The 17,826-nt window shown below is 44.4% G+C and overlaps 2 protein-coding genes across 2 annotated transcripts in view; both read right to left on the reverse strand.

Moving 5' to 3' along the window:
* Positions 1–17,826, reverse strand: part of LOC139141862 (probable U3 small nucleolar RNA-associated protein 11) — a 248,198-nt gene that overhangs the window by 202,542 nt on the left and 27,830 nt on the right. The window lies entirely within an intron of this gene.
* On the reverse strand, positions 8,323–9,458 carry LOC139142970 (uncharacterized). The gene is made up of 2 exons (XM_070713164.1): positions 8,927–9,458; positions 8,323–8,582 (listed from the first exon to the last, which is right to left on the reverse strand). The coding sequence occupies exons 1-2, from the start codon at positions 9,456–9,458 to the stop codon at positions 8,323–8,325; spliced, it is 792 nt and encodes a 263-aa protein (XP_070569265.1).

Raw genomic sequence — 17,826 nt, forward strand, 5'->3', positions numbered from 1 at the left:
AGAGATTACACACACAAATTAATTCAGGTTCAAATTTATCAATACAAGCATCATTACTAGATGAGCAGAAGTTATTCTAGCGATCAATAAACTCAATATTAAGCGACTGATGAAGAAACCTCACATTGCAGGGTTTCAAATGTTTAAATGGGTCACAAATGGTTCAATGCGATGAAACTGAGTGTAATAGAGTTGCTCAAGGTAGTAGAATTTGCATTGTGACGTGGAGTTTCCTCTGTTGTGTTTCAGTAGAATAAATGTTTCTTTTGTGGGTCATGCTTGGTCATTTGTCTTCCATTTACAGTAATATCAAAGGAATGACACACAAACTTCAGTGTTTTCTCTCGACTGCGCGATTGCGCAAATTGCGCATTTTAAGGTGTTATGTGCCCCTCAAAATTGTAGTTTACCTTTAAACTAATTTCTGCAACAATTATATACTCACCCAGTTGCAACTATTAGGAATATTTCGCCAGTTCCCCCATTAATGCAAGACAAAAGAAATTTCCCATGATACCATAGGTAGACCCAGTGGATGACGTCAGTCAGCCCACATTCAATATTCAGTCGAGCTTGACAGAAGCAAGATAGCACGCCAAAACCCGACAGCGAATAAAACTGTCCAAAGAGCAGAATCACTGTAAGTGATAAAGCAAAAAGGAGCAACACACACAGGGTGGAAGGGAATTACCTCCGTAAGTCACAAGGGCCCACCAAGGTCCGAAGACCAACCAACCACAATCCAGTAATTAAAGGAAAGTGGGGAGGAGGGTGGGTGAACTGGGTGAGTATATAATTGTTGCAGAAATTAGTTTAAAGGTAAACTACAATTCTGCAAAATATATATACTCACCCAGTTGCAACTATTAGGAAAAATACAGAATCCGACGGACCCTAGGAGGCGGGGAAACTGTACAATTAACTGGAGGCAACCCACTGGCCGACCGAAGGCAAAAGAGTGAAAAAACAACCGAGTGCTTCGGAGGCCACAACCCTGAGAGACGAAGGGGGGTAGAGATAGCAAAGTCTAACTCTGCCCTCAAGAAACAAGCAGTACCAAAAGCTGGCTGATAAACAAAGAAAAGACCAGGGGGAGTGCAGAGAAACGCCTCGGATTAGGCACGGAGTGGACTAATTCTAAAGGCATAAACGCACACTTCTACGGAACCCTGAATCCAGGGCTAAAAGGGAGTAGTCTAGTAGGCCAATACAGACTAACAGACTCAAGTGGTTCAAAGGGAACGCAAAGAAAGAAATACCCTGAAGACCACAGAGACACCAACTAGCGTGACACAGAACAAGCAACAATTGCAGAATGAAGACTGAAAAGGTGCTTGAACAAAAAAAAACTTCTTGCCAAAAGGAAACAACAGCCAAGAAGTCCGCTAGTCGGCTAGCAGAGAATTGAGTAAAAACAATTCCAAGAGCAACACCAAGACAAAAACTCCCATTAGTCTTGGTAAAAAGCCACTGTGTTAAGACGAAAAGTCTAGACAGAGTGACGGCAGTCTATCGAGAAAGTCCGCTTAAAAGGGGAGCTACTCGGTGAAAGGCTGCCAAAAGGCTGAAACACTCCCAAAATGGATGAGCCAGAAAAAGCGCCGAGTTAGAAAACCTGGCAGAGGGAAACTCAAGAGGGTGGTCTACAGCAGGCTGGAATACAACAGGTCTAAGCGACCTGAGTGAAGCCAGTGCTGAGGAGAAAAGACCCCCAGATCTCCTCCTTCGCTAACTAGCGCAGCACTAGCGGTAGGAGGGGAGGAGGGACTACGGCCAGGGCCGGAGGACTAATGCCCCCCCCCAGTCGAAAGAAGAGAGAGAGGCCACCGTAGCTGTCTGCTACCACAAGGACATGCTGGGCGGTCACTGACGAATAAAGGTGACGGGGTCGGAACAGCGAACAACACAAGTCACTGAGGCATGATGTTTCCGTTGGTCCAAGGACCAAAACCCCCCTAAAGTTCGTCAAAAGTGGGTGCAAAAAGGCAACACCCCGGAAATCGGGGGGGGGGGTCCGACATAGGATCGAAGGATAGCAGAAAAGAACGGATCCATACGAACTGAAGCCGGACAAAGCACCCTGGAGGAAGTCAAAACGCGTCCCGAAATGACGTATGACGGGGTAAGCGAACAACTTCCTGGAGCTCGGAGAATCGAGCGGCAAAAGGGAGAAACCAGGAGAGGGAGAGAAAACAATACCCTCAGATGGTTGGGCTCCACTGAGACCGATAGGGCCACTATCGGACAACAAACTCCCTCCCCCGTCTGCTGAGAACGAGAAAAAAGAAGTAGTAAACTCCAAGCCGTCAACGGAGGGTTTACTAAATTGGGAAGCGTTCTCTGCCAGTAACTCTAGTGCCGCGGCACGCAGGGCTGAAGCGGATAGGGTTACTTATCGGCAAAGGAGGAGAGAGAACAGCAAACATTGGTCGATACCGATGTTGCGACCGACAACACTCACGGATGAAAAAGTCACTTATCACTAGCGGTGTGTAGTGACTGAAAGTCCCCCCCCCCCAATTTCCGTCACAGGAGTGAAGGGGAGGTCCGTGAAAAAGCCAGACACGAAGTCGGACAGGTCGGGGTTCAGGACTGCAACCCAGCGGATCACGTCTCAACCGAGAAGCTGGGGTAACGAGCGGACGTGGTGACCAGTGAACAAAACGTCCGGAACAAGGGGCACAAACAAATGTGCTAGAAACCCTCGAGTACCACCCGTAATTGAACGGACAGTCGACTGCGAAAGCGAGACACGTTCGAATTACTGTAAAAGACGCATAACTACGGGCACTAACTCATAGGCGGTGGGTGTGCGTAAAAAGCCCATGGACGTAGAATAGGCCCTGCGTCAAAGAAAGCTCAAACAAAACGTTACTGACTACTCCCGCAAAACGCAACATAAGGAAGTCAGCTAACGCCGAAGGACGATTTGGTCTGAATAACTGTCTAATGCGTACCAGACCAACAAGGGAGCTTTCTCAGCTTCTCCCTTCAACAACTCTCTGCAATTATAAAATTACGTAGTAAAGGCAGAGAAAAAGGGAAGGAAAAGCCAAGGCGGCTAGCGCCTGACTGACAATCGAAACTGTCAGCGCCCAAAACCAAAGCCGTTTCGATAGCGGAGGAGGGGCACAGGAGTCCGCAGCAGACGGAAAACTGAGGAAAAGAACGGGCAAAAAAAACCTCAATTAACCAGTAGCTTGTCCCGTTCTAGCCAGGTTTTCGAAAACACCAACTCCCGATTTGAAATAACGTGATGTTAAATAAAGGAGATGAAAGTGGTGAAAGTTGCCATCTAGTTCCAAATCGTCCGAAGGGGATTGGAAAGGTGGCAACACAGCCAAAAAGCCACTCGCAGAAAACAACTGCACTGCGTCAAAGACGTCAGAACAGGGGCGGAAGCGAGAGACCACGGACCGTAGGGTAAAAACATACGTAGGTGGTCTAGGTAACGCTAGGAACTTCACGGGAAGTAAGCGTTACGAGCCGAAGTGTGTGGGTCAGACTATGTCAATATCAAGGGAACTAGTCTGAGCAGACGGCACACCAAAGGCTGAAGCGGAAAACTACCCTGCAGGGGTAGATTTTAACTAGCGAGGAGCCAAACGAAACATTTACAGGAAAAAACATTCGTTGGTGGCCTTATTAACGCAAGAGGTCTTAACGAGAATAACTGCGTTAAAAGCCGTAGTGTGCAGGTCAGACTGTGTCAAATTCAATGGAACTAGTCTGAACAGGAGGCACAAAAGCCGAAGTAAAAGTAAGAAAAATCTACTCCAGTAGAATTTCAAAACTCGGCGATTGACCAAATAAAACGAAACGTTTACAAAAACGTTCGTTGGTGGCCTGAGAAACACAAGAGGAATTAGCAGGAATTCCGTGTTAGTGGCTAAGAGTGCGGATCAGACTGAAAACATGTCATCCTAACAATGAATCAGTCCGAACGCAAAAACACAACCAAGTGCCGGAGGAAAAGGTCAAAATCTACTCTGAAGGGTAGTAGATTTTCCGCCCGTCAAAGACAGGGTCGTTAACTCAGAGTCCCGATTGGAAACACACAATGTTGATAAACAAACGGGGTGTTAACGTAATAGAAAGAGCAGCCATCTAGTTGCTATTCGTCCGAAGGAGAAAAAACCTGATGGCGATAGAAACACTCATTCGTAAAGCTCCTGTTGGTAATTTGATGAAAACAGGCAGGGCGGAAAGAGGAAAAGGCAATGGACGTTAAACGGCAAACGTCGTTGGCGGCTTAGAAACGCTAGAAGACTAAGTGGAAAATTCTAGGTTGCCAGCCGTAGCACGCAATTCAGACTGAGGACGTGCCGTCGTCAAGGAAACCAGTCTGAGCGAACAACATAATCGAACCTGGACGCATGAAAAACAGGTCGAATGTGCCAGGAAAGGCATGCTGTTGCCAGTCCTCGTACGAGGAGGCGGACAGGAGTCCCAAAAAAGTCTGACAAACCCGTGTGAAAAGGCGAATAAAATTTAATCCTGATTACCGGTAAATTTATTCGTAGGGTACAGGGTTAGACTGACAGACGAGACGCCATCTAGTTCAAGGCGCAAGAGGGCGCATGAACCTGGACGGCGTCAGCAAACACTCCCTGTTGGGCCCGAAGTCTGAGTCGATGACGTCAGAGATCGAGCCAGAGCCAGAGGGAGAACGAAAACGTTACAAAAGAACATTTGAAGAGGCCTTGGTAACGCAGAAGCCTAAGAAGTACGCTGTGCGTTACTAGGCGCAACCGGAGCTCCAGACAGAAGCGATCGAGTCCTAATAACAGACTGAGCGGAGCGCACAATCGAAACCTGAGCGGGTGAGACGTCAGGTCGAGCATGCAAAGAAAAAAACGCTCTGCCCTGGTCCTACTCCTAGTACATCTGCCCTGAATATAATTACGAAAGGGGCGTACTAGGCTGAACGGGCCATTGGTTTCCAAGGGAACCAGAGACGATTCCAAAGGACAAAGGGCTGGGAAGAACCGTTACTGTCAGGTTTAAAAACGGGAAAGTACCGTCAAAATAAACCCCAAAGAAACGGAGAACTCGTAATTCCAAGTCGGCAATCCTGCGGTTCGACGGAATCAGAGAAGAAAGCCCAGCAATACAGCCTGATGGCTGAGCAAAAAGCCACTCCTCCCGAACAGAGAGGTGCTTACAGGGAGGGCAATGACCGTCCACAGGACGCGAAGCCCTGGGTAACCGGGGACGGTGCTGGAGGCGGGAAATTGGATACAGAATGGCCTGAGCATGACCCAATTTCATAGCCAGGACGCAACACTGGTCTAAGCAGCGGAGCTTGCTTGGCTACAGTATTGCATAAACAAACCGCCCAGGGCGGGAGAAGGGCATTGACCGTCTGCAAGGACGCGTAGCCCTGGGCAAACGGGGACGGTGCCAAAGGCGGGAAATTGGATACAGAATGACCTGAGCATGACCCAATTTCATAGCCAGGACGCAACACTGGTCTAAGCAGCGGAGCTTGCTTGCTACAATGTTGCAAAACGGAATCCGCCAAGGGCGGGAACGACCAACAGAATGCCCATGGCGGGAATCGAAGAGAACGATCCTGCTGACGGCATGGTCGAAACAAGAGAACTCCGAGAGCAACACACTTACCTGCGGACGACCGAAAGCTAACTCCGGTAGGCAGGAGAAGCTTCAGTCGAAGGAGCGATAACTTCAGAGTCAGAAGTACCTAATGCCGTAGGCAAGGACTGTCTGACACCTCGTGTGGGTGACGGCCCTACCTGTGCGAAAAGGCGGTACCGTCGACGAGGGAGCGAAGTTAGAACTCCAATCTCGGAGAGTCCAAACAGAAAAATTCGCCAGTCGGAGACCGAGAATAATTTCTGAAGTGGACACAAAGAGAGTGCTTGTCCGAACGGAAAGCACATGCCTGCAAAACAAAATCCGTTTCTTATGAACCGAAACGGAAAACAAGGCAGTAAACAAACACACAATCAGATTGCAAATGAAACAACGATTGAGTGAAAAAAACACCGGTGAGGGAAACCAACACCGAACGCGGGTCAAGGGAAAGAAAACTCGAAACACGATGACGGAGAGGAAAAAACGAACCCGACGTCGTGAATGAGAGAAAAAAACACAAGCTCAACGAGCGAAAAGGAGCGAAACGCTGCCAAATAAAAAGGAACAGACTTAGCTGTCGGTTGGTCTAGAGCCGAAGCAAGCTAGACATAGCCTTGCTGGGGGGAATCATTCGTACGATGCTATCGTAGCGAATGCAAGCGAAGACTGAATATTGAATGTGGGCTGACTGACGTCATCCACTGGGTCTACCTATGGTATCATGGGAAATTTCTTTTGTCTTGCATTAATGGGGGAACTGGCGAAATATTCCTAATAGTTGCAACTGGGTGAGTATATATATTTTGCAGAATTTGCCCAGTGCGCAGAAAAAGCGCACTGCGTAAGCATCGGCGCTTGCCCACACGTAATGGTGGTCTAAGGTGATATTACCCCAAGGGGTACGTACAAACAAAATATTGCCTGATCGCCAGTGTAATTTTTGCCTGTATGGCATACGTAATGTGGAGTGTAGGCAAACTCAAGAACAGCCATTGTACAATTTATACTTTTAGTTCATTTTTTTGCTAAAATAAAAGTTGCAAATTAAAGCAGAACTTGAAAAAACGTATCAAAAATGCGCTTCTGGAAAATTCCTGCGTGCAGCTACTTTCTCGATCGTGATGAAACGCAATCGTTTGATCACCTTGTATTTTCATGGTTCCTCCAAACCCCCAAATTCGGATCAGACTACATCCGAGGGGATGGCAGTAAGTGACAATTTAGAGCAGCCTTGTACATCGCAAGCCTATAAACATCGTGTTGGTGGTAATGCATGTGACATGGACGTTACAGTCTGTCGTGATGACCTCTGAGATACAGATTTTTAACGCATTGATTGTTAAATTTAAAAACACCCTTCTGAAATCTCAAAACTACCCCCCCCCCCGTCATCACTATTGAAAATAAAAACTGCCCCCCAATTTTGATGAAGGGGGCACAAATTGCCCCCTTTCAAGAATACACAGAGAAAACACTGAAACTTAGCCGTGTTGTTTATTTATTAAAGAGAATACTTTAAGTACAAAATCTGGGAGGGGGGGGAGTTCTTGATTTCTTTAAGTGTCTTGGTTGTGAGTAGATTGGATTATTGGATACCTGCGAGGGGGACCGCCAGAGGATCCAATTCCGCGATAAAGTAAGAGAAAAAAAAATGGGACCGCCAGAAGGTCCAATTCTTTTATAAAGTAACTCAAATTATTGTCGCCTTATTGGATTCATTTGTAGGTCCCAATTGCAGTCTAAAGCATAACACTAATTTGATCAAAATTTTTAAAAATAATTTCCATTAAAGTCAATATGTCATTTCCACCCAATTCCATTCCCAGTAAAGTTTTAGTTACTGATCAAAAGTAACAGATTTACAAAAAGTAATAAATTACTTCTGTTTCTTAATGGATATAAAAATTAACCTGATTAGCAATGAGTGACACTCAATTCCATTCCCAAACAAAGCTTAAATTACTGACGCTTTTCAACAGATTACAAAAAAGTAATCTGACACAAAGTACTCACAAAGTACTCACAAAGTACTCACAAAGTTTTAACAATAGACTCGCGAATGCGAGCTTCCGCAGGAAGTGACTCGCGAATGCGAGCTTCCGCAGGAAGTGACTCACAAAGTTTTAACAATAGACTCGCGAATGCGAGCTTCCGCAGGAAGTGACTCACAAAGTTTTAACAATAGACTCGCGAATGCGAGCTTCCGCAGGAAGTGACTCGCGAATGCGAGCTTCCGCAGGAAGTGACTCGCGAATGCGAGCTTCCGCAGGAAGTGACTCACAATAGATCTAATCAATTGGAACCAGACCGCCCAAGCGGCTAACCCGTTAACACGGGGCCATTCCTAATGGCTAACTTCCGGTAACGGAAGCCCGCCCAAGCGGGTAACCCGTTAACACGGGGCCATTCCTAATGGCTAACTTCCGGTAACGGAAGCCCGCCCAAGCGGGTAAGTCTCTGCTAACCATTCATTTGTTGTAGTATTATACAATTGTACACGTTATCCCCACACGGCCCGCCGGGATGCACTGAGTGAACACTACTTGCGCAACTACTTAATAAAAACTTGGCCCGGTGGCTTCAAGTCTGGGCAAGAGTATAACTTTATCAGTTCTAGACCAGCACCTTGGCACTTGTTGAATAACTTTTCTAGGTACTTCGACCCGAATTGCTTCGGGCCCGCACGAACTTCTCCAAGTACTTATGAAGTTCCTTAAGAAGTTCCTACTCAGACTTGACTACATTACTTTCAGGTTCCCATGAATTGAAACTATCAGGATAACCACGCCACTTAATCAAGTAGTACTTTTGACCTTTGACTTTCTTAGTCTTGAGAATTTTCTCTATTCTGTAGACACCACTGTCGTTGACCGCCTGCAGTTCGTCCTCATAAAAAGTGCCCAGAATCTCTTCGCCGCTGAGGTCCTCGATCCTGTACACAGGCGGCTTCGAATAGACAATGTAGCGGACCACGAATATCTCTTCTGTCCAGTTCGGCAAGTAACCTTTCTTGAAGACACCCTTATATTTAGTAATACGTACTCTTTCACCTACACTAAACTTAGTTTCTTACCGTCTGCCGCCATTTCATGGCCAAAGAGCGCCTGAAATGCAACATGATCATTTTTTGGTGTCACATCGCGCGGCTTCATACCAATACTACTGTGAACTTTGCCATTATAATTTTTGAGAAATTCGGGAAGCACGTCGACCCACTTGTGCGTACCCTTATACGTAAAATATTTCCACATTATCCCCTTCAGCGTGCGATTAAAGCGCTCAACCACGCTCGCCTTTTTGTCACTATATGTATGAAACCAATGTATACCTTCCTCTGCGAGCCAATCTTGCATCTTTTTATTAGTGAATTCACGCCCCTCGTCTGATTGCAGCTTATCCGGCCGGCGGTTGGACCCGAATTGATCCGGACCCGAATTGATTCGGGTCTGAGGGTCTTCGCCGTCATTTATGATTCCCTTCATTGCCGCGAGCACGTGGTCACCTGTTTTCGTTTTTATCGGGACTGCCCATGCATATTTACTCAGTACATCTATTACAGTTAGCAGATATCGCATACCGCCATTCTCGCGCTCAAATTGACCCATTTCTACGAGATCCATTTGCCACTGCTCGTCGATTCTAGTAACGAAGATGCGTCGACCACGCTGGGTCCGCCGCACGGGTCTATGTAATGTATAAGTTAACTGGGCATCCAACCATTCTTTAACTTTGCGGCGGGTCACTTTGAGATCAGGGTACTGTTCCCGAACCCTTCTGTAGAGAGATTCGGCGCCCCCAAAACCTGTCTCCGGATTATAGTATATGTCACGTAGTGCCTGTTCCGTCTTGACGTCCACCATTTCCTCCTATATACTTAAAAGAGAAGTAATTTCATCGGAACTAAGTGATGATTTGAAATAACGAATATCCTGTATTATCACGCGCTTCAGTGTAATGGTACTGATATCTAGTGTGGCATCAGTATTGTCGCGCGTGGCATCTAATTCTTCAACGTCATCACCGACAAAATTTAAGTTAGCCCCCTCCCGGATATTATTACTATCTAGAAATATGATAACAGCGCATTTGGTGCGTTTATTACATTTTATGGAAAACCCGCCGATCAATGGGTCGTGTTCATCTTCACTATTTAATTTTATCATTCGGATCATGAATGTACCATCAGCAATAGTGGGAAGGTGCCGCGTATCCCCTTGGAGTTCAAGTACTGCAGGGGATACCCTGCATTGCTTCCCTTTAATCCTAAGACACCAGTGGCATCCTTAAATAAAGTGATTGGACCACCAGCAGTTGTGCGCCTGTAGCTACAATACCATTCGCCTGAATTAATCCATCTGACAAATGTGTTATCTGTTTGTAGGATAGTAGTGAGTGGCGATACTTTAAAATGAAGTGGTATACCAATTAATTTAAGGAGTGGTGACATAGGGGACGGCCGAACATAGTGTCGGAGGTCTCTCATTTCATATTTCCTTTCTGTTTCATTGTAGACAAGTACAAAGGGAACACCAGCCGTGCCCGAGTCTGCCAAAACTAGAGTATCTAGGAGCTCTTCTATGTTTCGGGGGACATCATAAGGCATAAAGGTGCTAGTTGCTGCATTCCAAGTAAAACCGAACGGAGTTGCGTCACTGGCCGCCTTCCTTGCTGCAATGTCGGCATCGGACACATCGGTTAGATCCCCGAGATCAGTCGGGTGTTCATGTTGTTGTACGGCGGCAGGACTTAAAATAAAATGTTTTGTACCATTAATCCAACGTAAAGAATAGTCCCTATTATTGTTTCTATTCTTTTTCACATCAATCGGAATCCGGACATCAAGAAGGTCATTCAGGCCCGGATTTAATTGATCTATAACACCTAGTCCATAATTGCTTGCCATTTTTCTCTTTCTATATATAATATATATATAAGAATGAAAATTTGGTTACATACCGAAACAGGTGAATCATCTATGACATACAATTTCTATCCAGCCATTGATGTCAAAGGACAAGGTTTCCGGCACATACAGTTGCTTCAATGCACACTCTATAACTCTTGGTTTAATGTTACGGCGGCGAACAATGCACTCGTATACAAGGCAGGAAATAGAGGCCTCCGAACTAAGACACTTGCATTCGGAAATTACAATATAGAAACACTGAATGATTCGATCAATCTGCCTAATAGTATCTCTTTTCAAAAACATAAGCCGACTGGTCGGGTACGACTTGTACTTGCTAAGGACTGGGAAATCCTGTTCGATGCAGAACATAACTTTGCGGGCCTTCTTGGGTTTAAGAAAGAGAGCATCAGCGAGTCTAAGTTAGGGCCGCGGAGAGCCAATTTTATTACAGTAAGTGAATACATAATACATTGTGATGTCATAGATAGGGCCGATAACTATGTCGGGGTTGGCAGCGGAGACTCTCGGACCCGAATCAATTCGGGTCCGGATCAATTCGGGTCCGGTGACGCGCGACCAGCCGATTATTTACAGGTGCTGCCGCTCAAAGATACCCACGAAATTTGTGAAAAAGTCATCTATGATGTGGCGCGGCCGATTGCTATGCCGCTGAAGAGTGTCGACTATATTAACTCCATGCGTATTTGGATAACTGATCAGGACGGGCAGCCTATAAATTTCAATGGTTTTCCTGTAAGTGTTTGTGTAGAATTACTATAATAGAGCATAGCGATGGAGACCCGAAGCAATACGGACCCGAATGTGTTCGGGTCTGAGAGTCCGAACCCGATAAGCTTAGTCGGTCTCGAAGTAAGTGACCTAAAGGATATTGACAGTGAAAGTATAAATAAAGCGAAGAGAGGAGGGAATATCGGCGCCGCCTTCAATATCTCTAGTCGACGCAGCAGGGGCGCCCTGTTTTGGAACTTAAACCAGTCATACAAACTAAGAAACCACGACAGATACGTCACATAGACCTTGCCTTGAAACCCACCTTTATGCCCGCTGCTGGCCTGAAAAAAGAGGTAGCAAAAACTCTGTTGATAAGTTCCCCTTCAAGGAAAGAAAGTGGTACCAATTATGGTATAGAATATATGATGACTCTGGTAATTTAAAGAGTACCTGGGAAACAGAAAAGTTTCAGTTTGACATACACGCGGAGAGAATAGTAACACAGCCTATTGATTTCGCAGCCGATTATTCCAAAGTCATAGAAGGCAAGGTCTTTCAGACGGGTCCGCGAGCAACAGAATCTCTCAGTGTTAAGATATACTACATGGGCAAAGCGCCGCCGTTTTCACCTTTGTCATTCATTTTCCCTGGTTTTCGAATTCGTGTATATTTTGAACCACTCAGTAGGGAAACCATTGTTGGCTATGATGCTTGGAATAAAGATTTTGAGCCCAAATTTGACTACTCAGGTAGTTAGGTCAACCTATTTAATAAATAGAAAGTAGCAGCCGTGAGGAATATCCATAATTGTTCACCAATAAAACCTACCACTGTCCCAGCCGAGCGCAGTATAAAACTAACAATACTACCAATTATTCCGGGCAAAGCGGCGGCACTTTTTGAGGCCAGTGTTTTCAGCCAGTTTCCAAACTGTTTAACTATCTGTTGTGCTTTCGGGTACACACCGTTGCTGCCACCACCGTCTTCGGGTGTATTGCCCCCACCTGCCCGACCTGTTTTCCCAGTGACCCCCAAAGCTATTGCCGACACTGTCATCCCAAGTGCAACTAAAAGAGAACCAATGGTAAGACCCCGCCGCCGAAATAATTCAGTAAGTTTCGCCCGCAAGGACAGCTGCGGATCATTTGCAACTTCTCGTAATGACTTTGTCTGAGCTAGTGCGTCACGGGTGATCGTCGTCTGATCATATAAGAATTCAATGCGGTCATCTATTTTTGCTAAATCTGTTCGCTGTTCGACTGTCATTTCGGGCTGACTCAACAATTTGTCTCTCGCTTTATAAAGCTGAGACAGTTCCATATTTGCTAGCTTCAACTCATCAACTAAGGCGCGGTACTCTGGGTTTTCATTATTATACTCATTTATCAAACCATCGATGGCTCTTATTTTATCCGTATGATCAGCAGTCTCGTCGCCTCTAAGACGAGTATGCTCGTCCCGAAGCAGCCCAACATCACTTGCTGTAAGATCGGCGGCTGACACGCGTAAATTCAGTACATCATCTTTTCGTGCCGACGCTGAGGGCGCCGTTGCGGGCCCGTGTAACGGGTCCTGTGACTGAGCTCTTGATAGAATCTTTCTAATTTCAGCGGCCCCTGCTCCTTTTAAAGAGGCTGGTGCATAAAACATTCCTGGATTTCTAGTCTGATTTAACTGAGTACCTTTATAGTACAAACGTCTGCCTTCTATTCTAGCATTTGTACGCAGTTCGGTTATATCGGCAGTATCAGTAATATTATTTTCTCTTATGTAATGTTGTATCATTTGTTGGGTGAGTTCTACTCTCTGGGAAGTTAATCTACTGCCTCCCCGTAAATATGGATCAACTTCTGTGAAAGGGTTCTGGACCCGAATTGATTTGGGGCTTCGCTCTTCTTCAATAAAATATGTTTCCACTTCGCCGCTGAGGTCTTCGGCTGCTGGCTCATCAAAACCGTATTCGGTTAATTCAATATTTTCTCTTCCTTCTGCCATTTTATTTTGGCTATATTATATAAGAAAAAATGCCTTACCATAAATCATTGACGCCGATGTACAGTGGTAAAATTCCAGGAGGTAACAAAGCAGAAAGAACACATCATGTGATCACTCATAATCCAAGTCTGGCGCAACCCGGCGAAACACTTTATATTCGTTGTCCAAAGCTAGAGACGGGCGTCGTCCTTGTACCAGATACTTTCGATTTAGTGTTCGATTTAGAGATAAGTGGCCACGCAAATAATCGGGTGGTACAGAATGTGGCCAAGAATATCATAAGCCGCCTCGTCCTGAAGTTTGAGGGCGAGATACTATTAGATCTCAATCACTATAACATTATAGAGTGTTACCGCGATCTCTATAAGCACAAGAAGGACCGCATGGATATGACATTGTATGGCATTCAGTCCGAAAATATGAGAAAACTTAGGAGCGGCGCTGGTGATGCGGATAATAGTGTTGCGGATGATAATCTGCTTTACGATGTTTATAAGAAAAAATACGCAATTCGGCTGAATCATCCCATTATAAAAGATCATGGCGCGACGTATCCGTCTGCACTTGGTAGTCACATAGAGCGGGAAATTAAATTAGCACAGCCTACACAATTAATCGTCACTCCAAATAGTAATACAGTGAATTATCGACTCACTAATATACAGATGGAATATGAGACACTGAAGGATGAGGATCTGGCGCGGGACATTGCCGGCTACTACAATGGAGGTAAAAGTTTTCTATACGAACATGTGCATCATTTTAGAACAATACCGTTCAAGGAGTCTGACAGCATTATAAATGAGAACATAAATTTGCCACGGAAAAGCATAAGAGGATTGGTTATCTTATTCACCAAAAGCCAGGACCAAGATAAATTAATAGTGAGCTCTTTGTGAATCCGAAGTTAACAAGCGTGAGTGTTACCATAGAAGGTATAGCGAATAAAGTTTATGCGCAAAAAATAGAACCGAGACATTTTTGGCGTGAGGTCCGCCGCTACTTCATGGAAGATAAAGATTGTTGCGTCATCAACGTTGATGAGACTGATTTTCTGAGGAATAAGTTTTGCTTATTTATTGACTTGCGTAGTTTCAAAAATGAAAGGTATCATGGCAATGGGCTTAAAGTTTTCAATACTAAATATGGCGTACAGTTAGAAATTCGTAAAAAAGTTACTGCCGTCACTGTGGGCGATGCCGATGAACAACACGATATCCGCATGTTCGCAAACATATATGTACTATCAGATGCCATGATGACGATAGAGGGCAGTAGACTGAAACATATAATGTTTTAATATATATAGAGAGCAATCATGTGGGTAGATCCGCCATTTAATATGATCATTACAGGTCCACGAATTGTGGCAAAACAGAGTTCTTAATGTCACTGCTGACTGGACCTTACTTTAAAAGTTGAATATGTGATATTCATTTGCCCGACATTTCAGAATAATAAGGCGTACGATAAACAGTTTATATACCGCGACGATGATGTCTATGTTTTTCCTATAGGTTTTGATGATGTTGACGCAACTCTACAGTTAGTACATAAGATGTTCACAGGCAGTAGGAGTCTCATAGTATTAGACGACTGTGCTAGTTCGAAAGATATGAAACGGAGGAGTGACGAATTAGTGAAATTAGGTTTCAGCGCCCGACATGATAATCTTAGTGTATGGGTTCTTACGCAACAATATACAAGTGTGTCTAAGCCATTCCGCGAGAATATTGGCATGTTAGTATTATTTTACACTCCAAGCAAAACGGATAACGAAATTGTTATCAAGGAGTACGGACAAGAGCTGGGAAAAAAAGAAGTGGCAGACCTCATAAAGGAATTAAAGGAGCGGGCGTTCAGTAAACTTATTTTCAGACTGCGGCATCCGTATAAAATATCTTTAGTATAATATAGGATGGCAGTTTTTCCTGCAACTTTCGTATTAAATGATAATGTAAAACCCAGTGTTGGGATGTTTCCCAAGGGAGACGGCGACCTAAAGCAAATGCTCACTAATCTTGAAATTTATGTGAGTCGGTCGGATAAGTTCATTTCATGTCCCAGAGATATTTTTAGAAAGGAAGTATTAAACCATACCACAGCACAGGAATCCAATGAATGGTTGGCACGCCCAAATATGAGATACTGGCCCCAACAGTTAAATTATGCTGTTTATTGCGCGACAACGGCATGCGGTATCAGTTTTGAAGATCATTTACTGATGAAGGGAAGTGCCAGCAAGGCTCCCCAAATTGCATCATTGATTAGATTCCATGTTTACTATACAATAAGACGCGTTTTAAATGAGATGAGTGCTGCCCTACCCGATTCAACAGTTTTTAACCCATTGGATAACCCATATGATCATCAAAAATATAACCAGCTTTGTAAGGAATTCGGGATCTCAGATCGTCAGGATTTTAGATTTAAGGACGGACCAAATAAGGGTCTTGGTTTTACGTGGACGACAGGGGGTGGGGATCGAAACACTATCTATAATGGCCATGATTTTTTCTTAACACCGAAGGATATGTATTACAGAAGCGGTCTGCATAAGATCAGGCGACAGGATACTGATAGAGCACGAATATATCTTATGAAAAATACAGAAACCGTCGGTCAATATAATAGATTTGTGGCGCGAAAAGGTAAGGGATTGACAAGACCTGGGCTGGCGAGGTTAAGCGACAGTATATGTGCGTACGTTTATTGTATCCTTGGCGCACAGGCTAGAGTACGAAGCCCCATTACGGGTGCGACGGGGGGTGCTTCGCTTGCACAGAAACAATTTCTTGTACTCCTCGAAGATATGATTTCTGAAAATGAGACTTATACTATGTATCGTAGGTTCCAGGATACTGTCACTGAAACGAAAGTCAAGTTGGATATGGCGATTAGTCCTAATTTGTATTTACTTCCTAGTAGGATGATAATTGAGACAGGACCCGCCGTTGTCGGATACAATATAAATTGAAATATGCGACTGAGAATATGAAGTTTGGTTATAACGATGATGTGAATACAGAGAGATTAGAGTCTGCTGTGGCAGAGATGAAAGGAGAGTCATCAAAGGTGGTGAGAGCGGTCGCTGAGCCTGTAGTACCTTCAGTGACCGATACGGATGCCGGGCCTCAATCAATTCGGGTCGAAGATCCACTGCTGCCTTCAGTGCCGGCTTCTGATGATGATCCGATTCATACCCATATGAAAACTGGACTTCTTACCAGTGGAATTCTGGTTGGAATAATATCTTCACTTATATACAGCTAAATGTTTTCATTGATGGTCCATGCTACGCTCTTTGGCTGCATAAGTTTATTAGTATTTAAATTTCGTTACCTATTCTTTTTTCTGTGGAATATAGCAAGCAGTATGAATGAGATATTAAAAGAAGCAAACGTTGTCCCGTTACACGGCCCGCGATCGCGGGTGTGCCGCCTGAGGCACCAACCATGACGATCACAGATACAGAAATTAAGAGAGAAAGATTGCTTTGTGTCGTTGCGAGCGGGCAAAGTAAAGCTTTTCTGGGAAAAGATTTCACGATAGATAATGTCCAGAAATTGAATGAAAAGCAGGTTAATCACATATTTAAGATATACGAGTCGCGGTTTAGTGCACTTATTAGTGAAAATATTATGAACAGTTTCCTAGAATTAATGAGTAAGGGGCTAAGTTATACGATGCCGCTTGATTCTGTAGAACAACTGAGCAATGACTTAAAGAAAGATTTCATTTTAAATACTGAACTGAGAAAAGTAACAGGTCGGGTGGCATACAGTTTTGGTCCTGTGTTAGCGTTAATTAGCGGAGGTTTAATAACAGCAAAACATGTGGATTGGAAAAAAATTTTTCCTAAGTATATAGACAATGGAGACGGAACAGGTGACGACAGAAACACAACAGGAGACACGTCAGATAGAGAAAATTACTTTACCCAAGAAGGAGAAGCATCCAGGTCGTGTGGCCGCGGGAAAACGCTTGGCTGCGTACAATCGCGAACAGAAATTAAAGAAAGCACAAGCGACAGAGAACCGAATCGATTCGAGTCCAGCAGCAGAAGAATGGGAGAATGTGAACACAGTACCAACGGAGAACTGGTACAATAATTGTTATTTAGTTCTCGGAATACTAGGTGTAACTTTGACTGCATTTGGGTTATATTACAGTAATCGGGCGGTTCATAAGTGTCCACTGAGGCGAGACATAACGCCGGAGGGACCCGAACAAAGTTCGAGTCGAGCCGAAATAATTCGGGTTCAACAGCAGTGATGCTACCAGAGGGGACTCGAACTTTGTTTGAGTCGAGTCCGAATGCGATGTATAATATGGAATAATTTTCTGATTTTACTTTTTTCTAACAAAAGATATAGAACATGGACACAAAAACTGTCGTGAATACAATTATGATGGAGCAATAATCACAGGATTGACTGTGACATACGCAATGCTTGGTGAAAAAATATTTAAATTTGATATAGGAGATCCCGGTAAACTATCTTTTAACAGATTTATTAAATTGAGTGGTGCAATAATTGGCGCTGTCGCTACTAAGGATTATCTTGAGAAAAAGGATATAATTCCTGTAA

The sequence above is a fragment of the Ptychodera flava genome, chromosome 10, assembly GCF_041260155.1.
Source record: "Ptychodera flava strain L36383 chromosome 10, AS_Pfla_20210202, whole genome shotgun sequence".
Taxonomy (NCBI): Eukaryota; Metazoa; Hemichordata; class Enteropneusta; family Ptychoderidae; genus Ptychodera; species Ptychodera flava.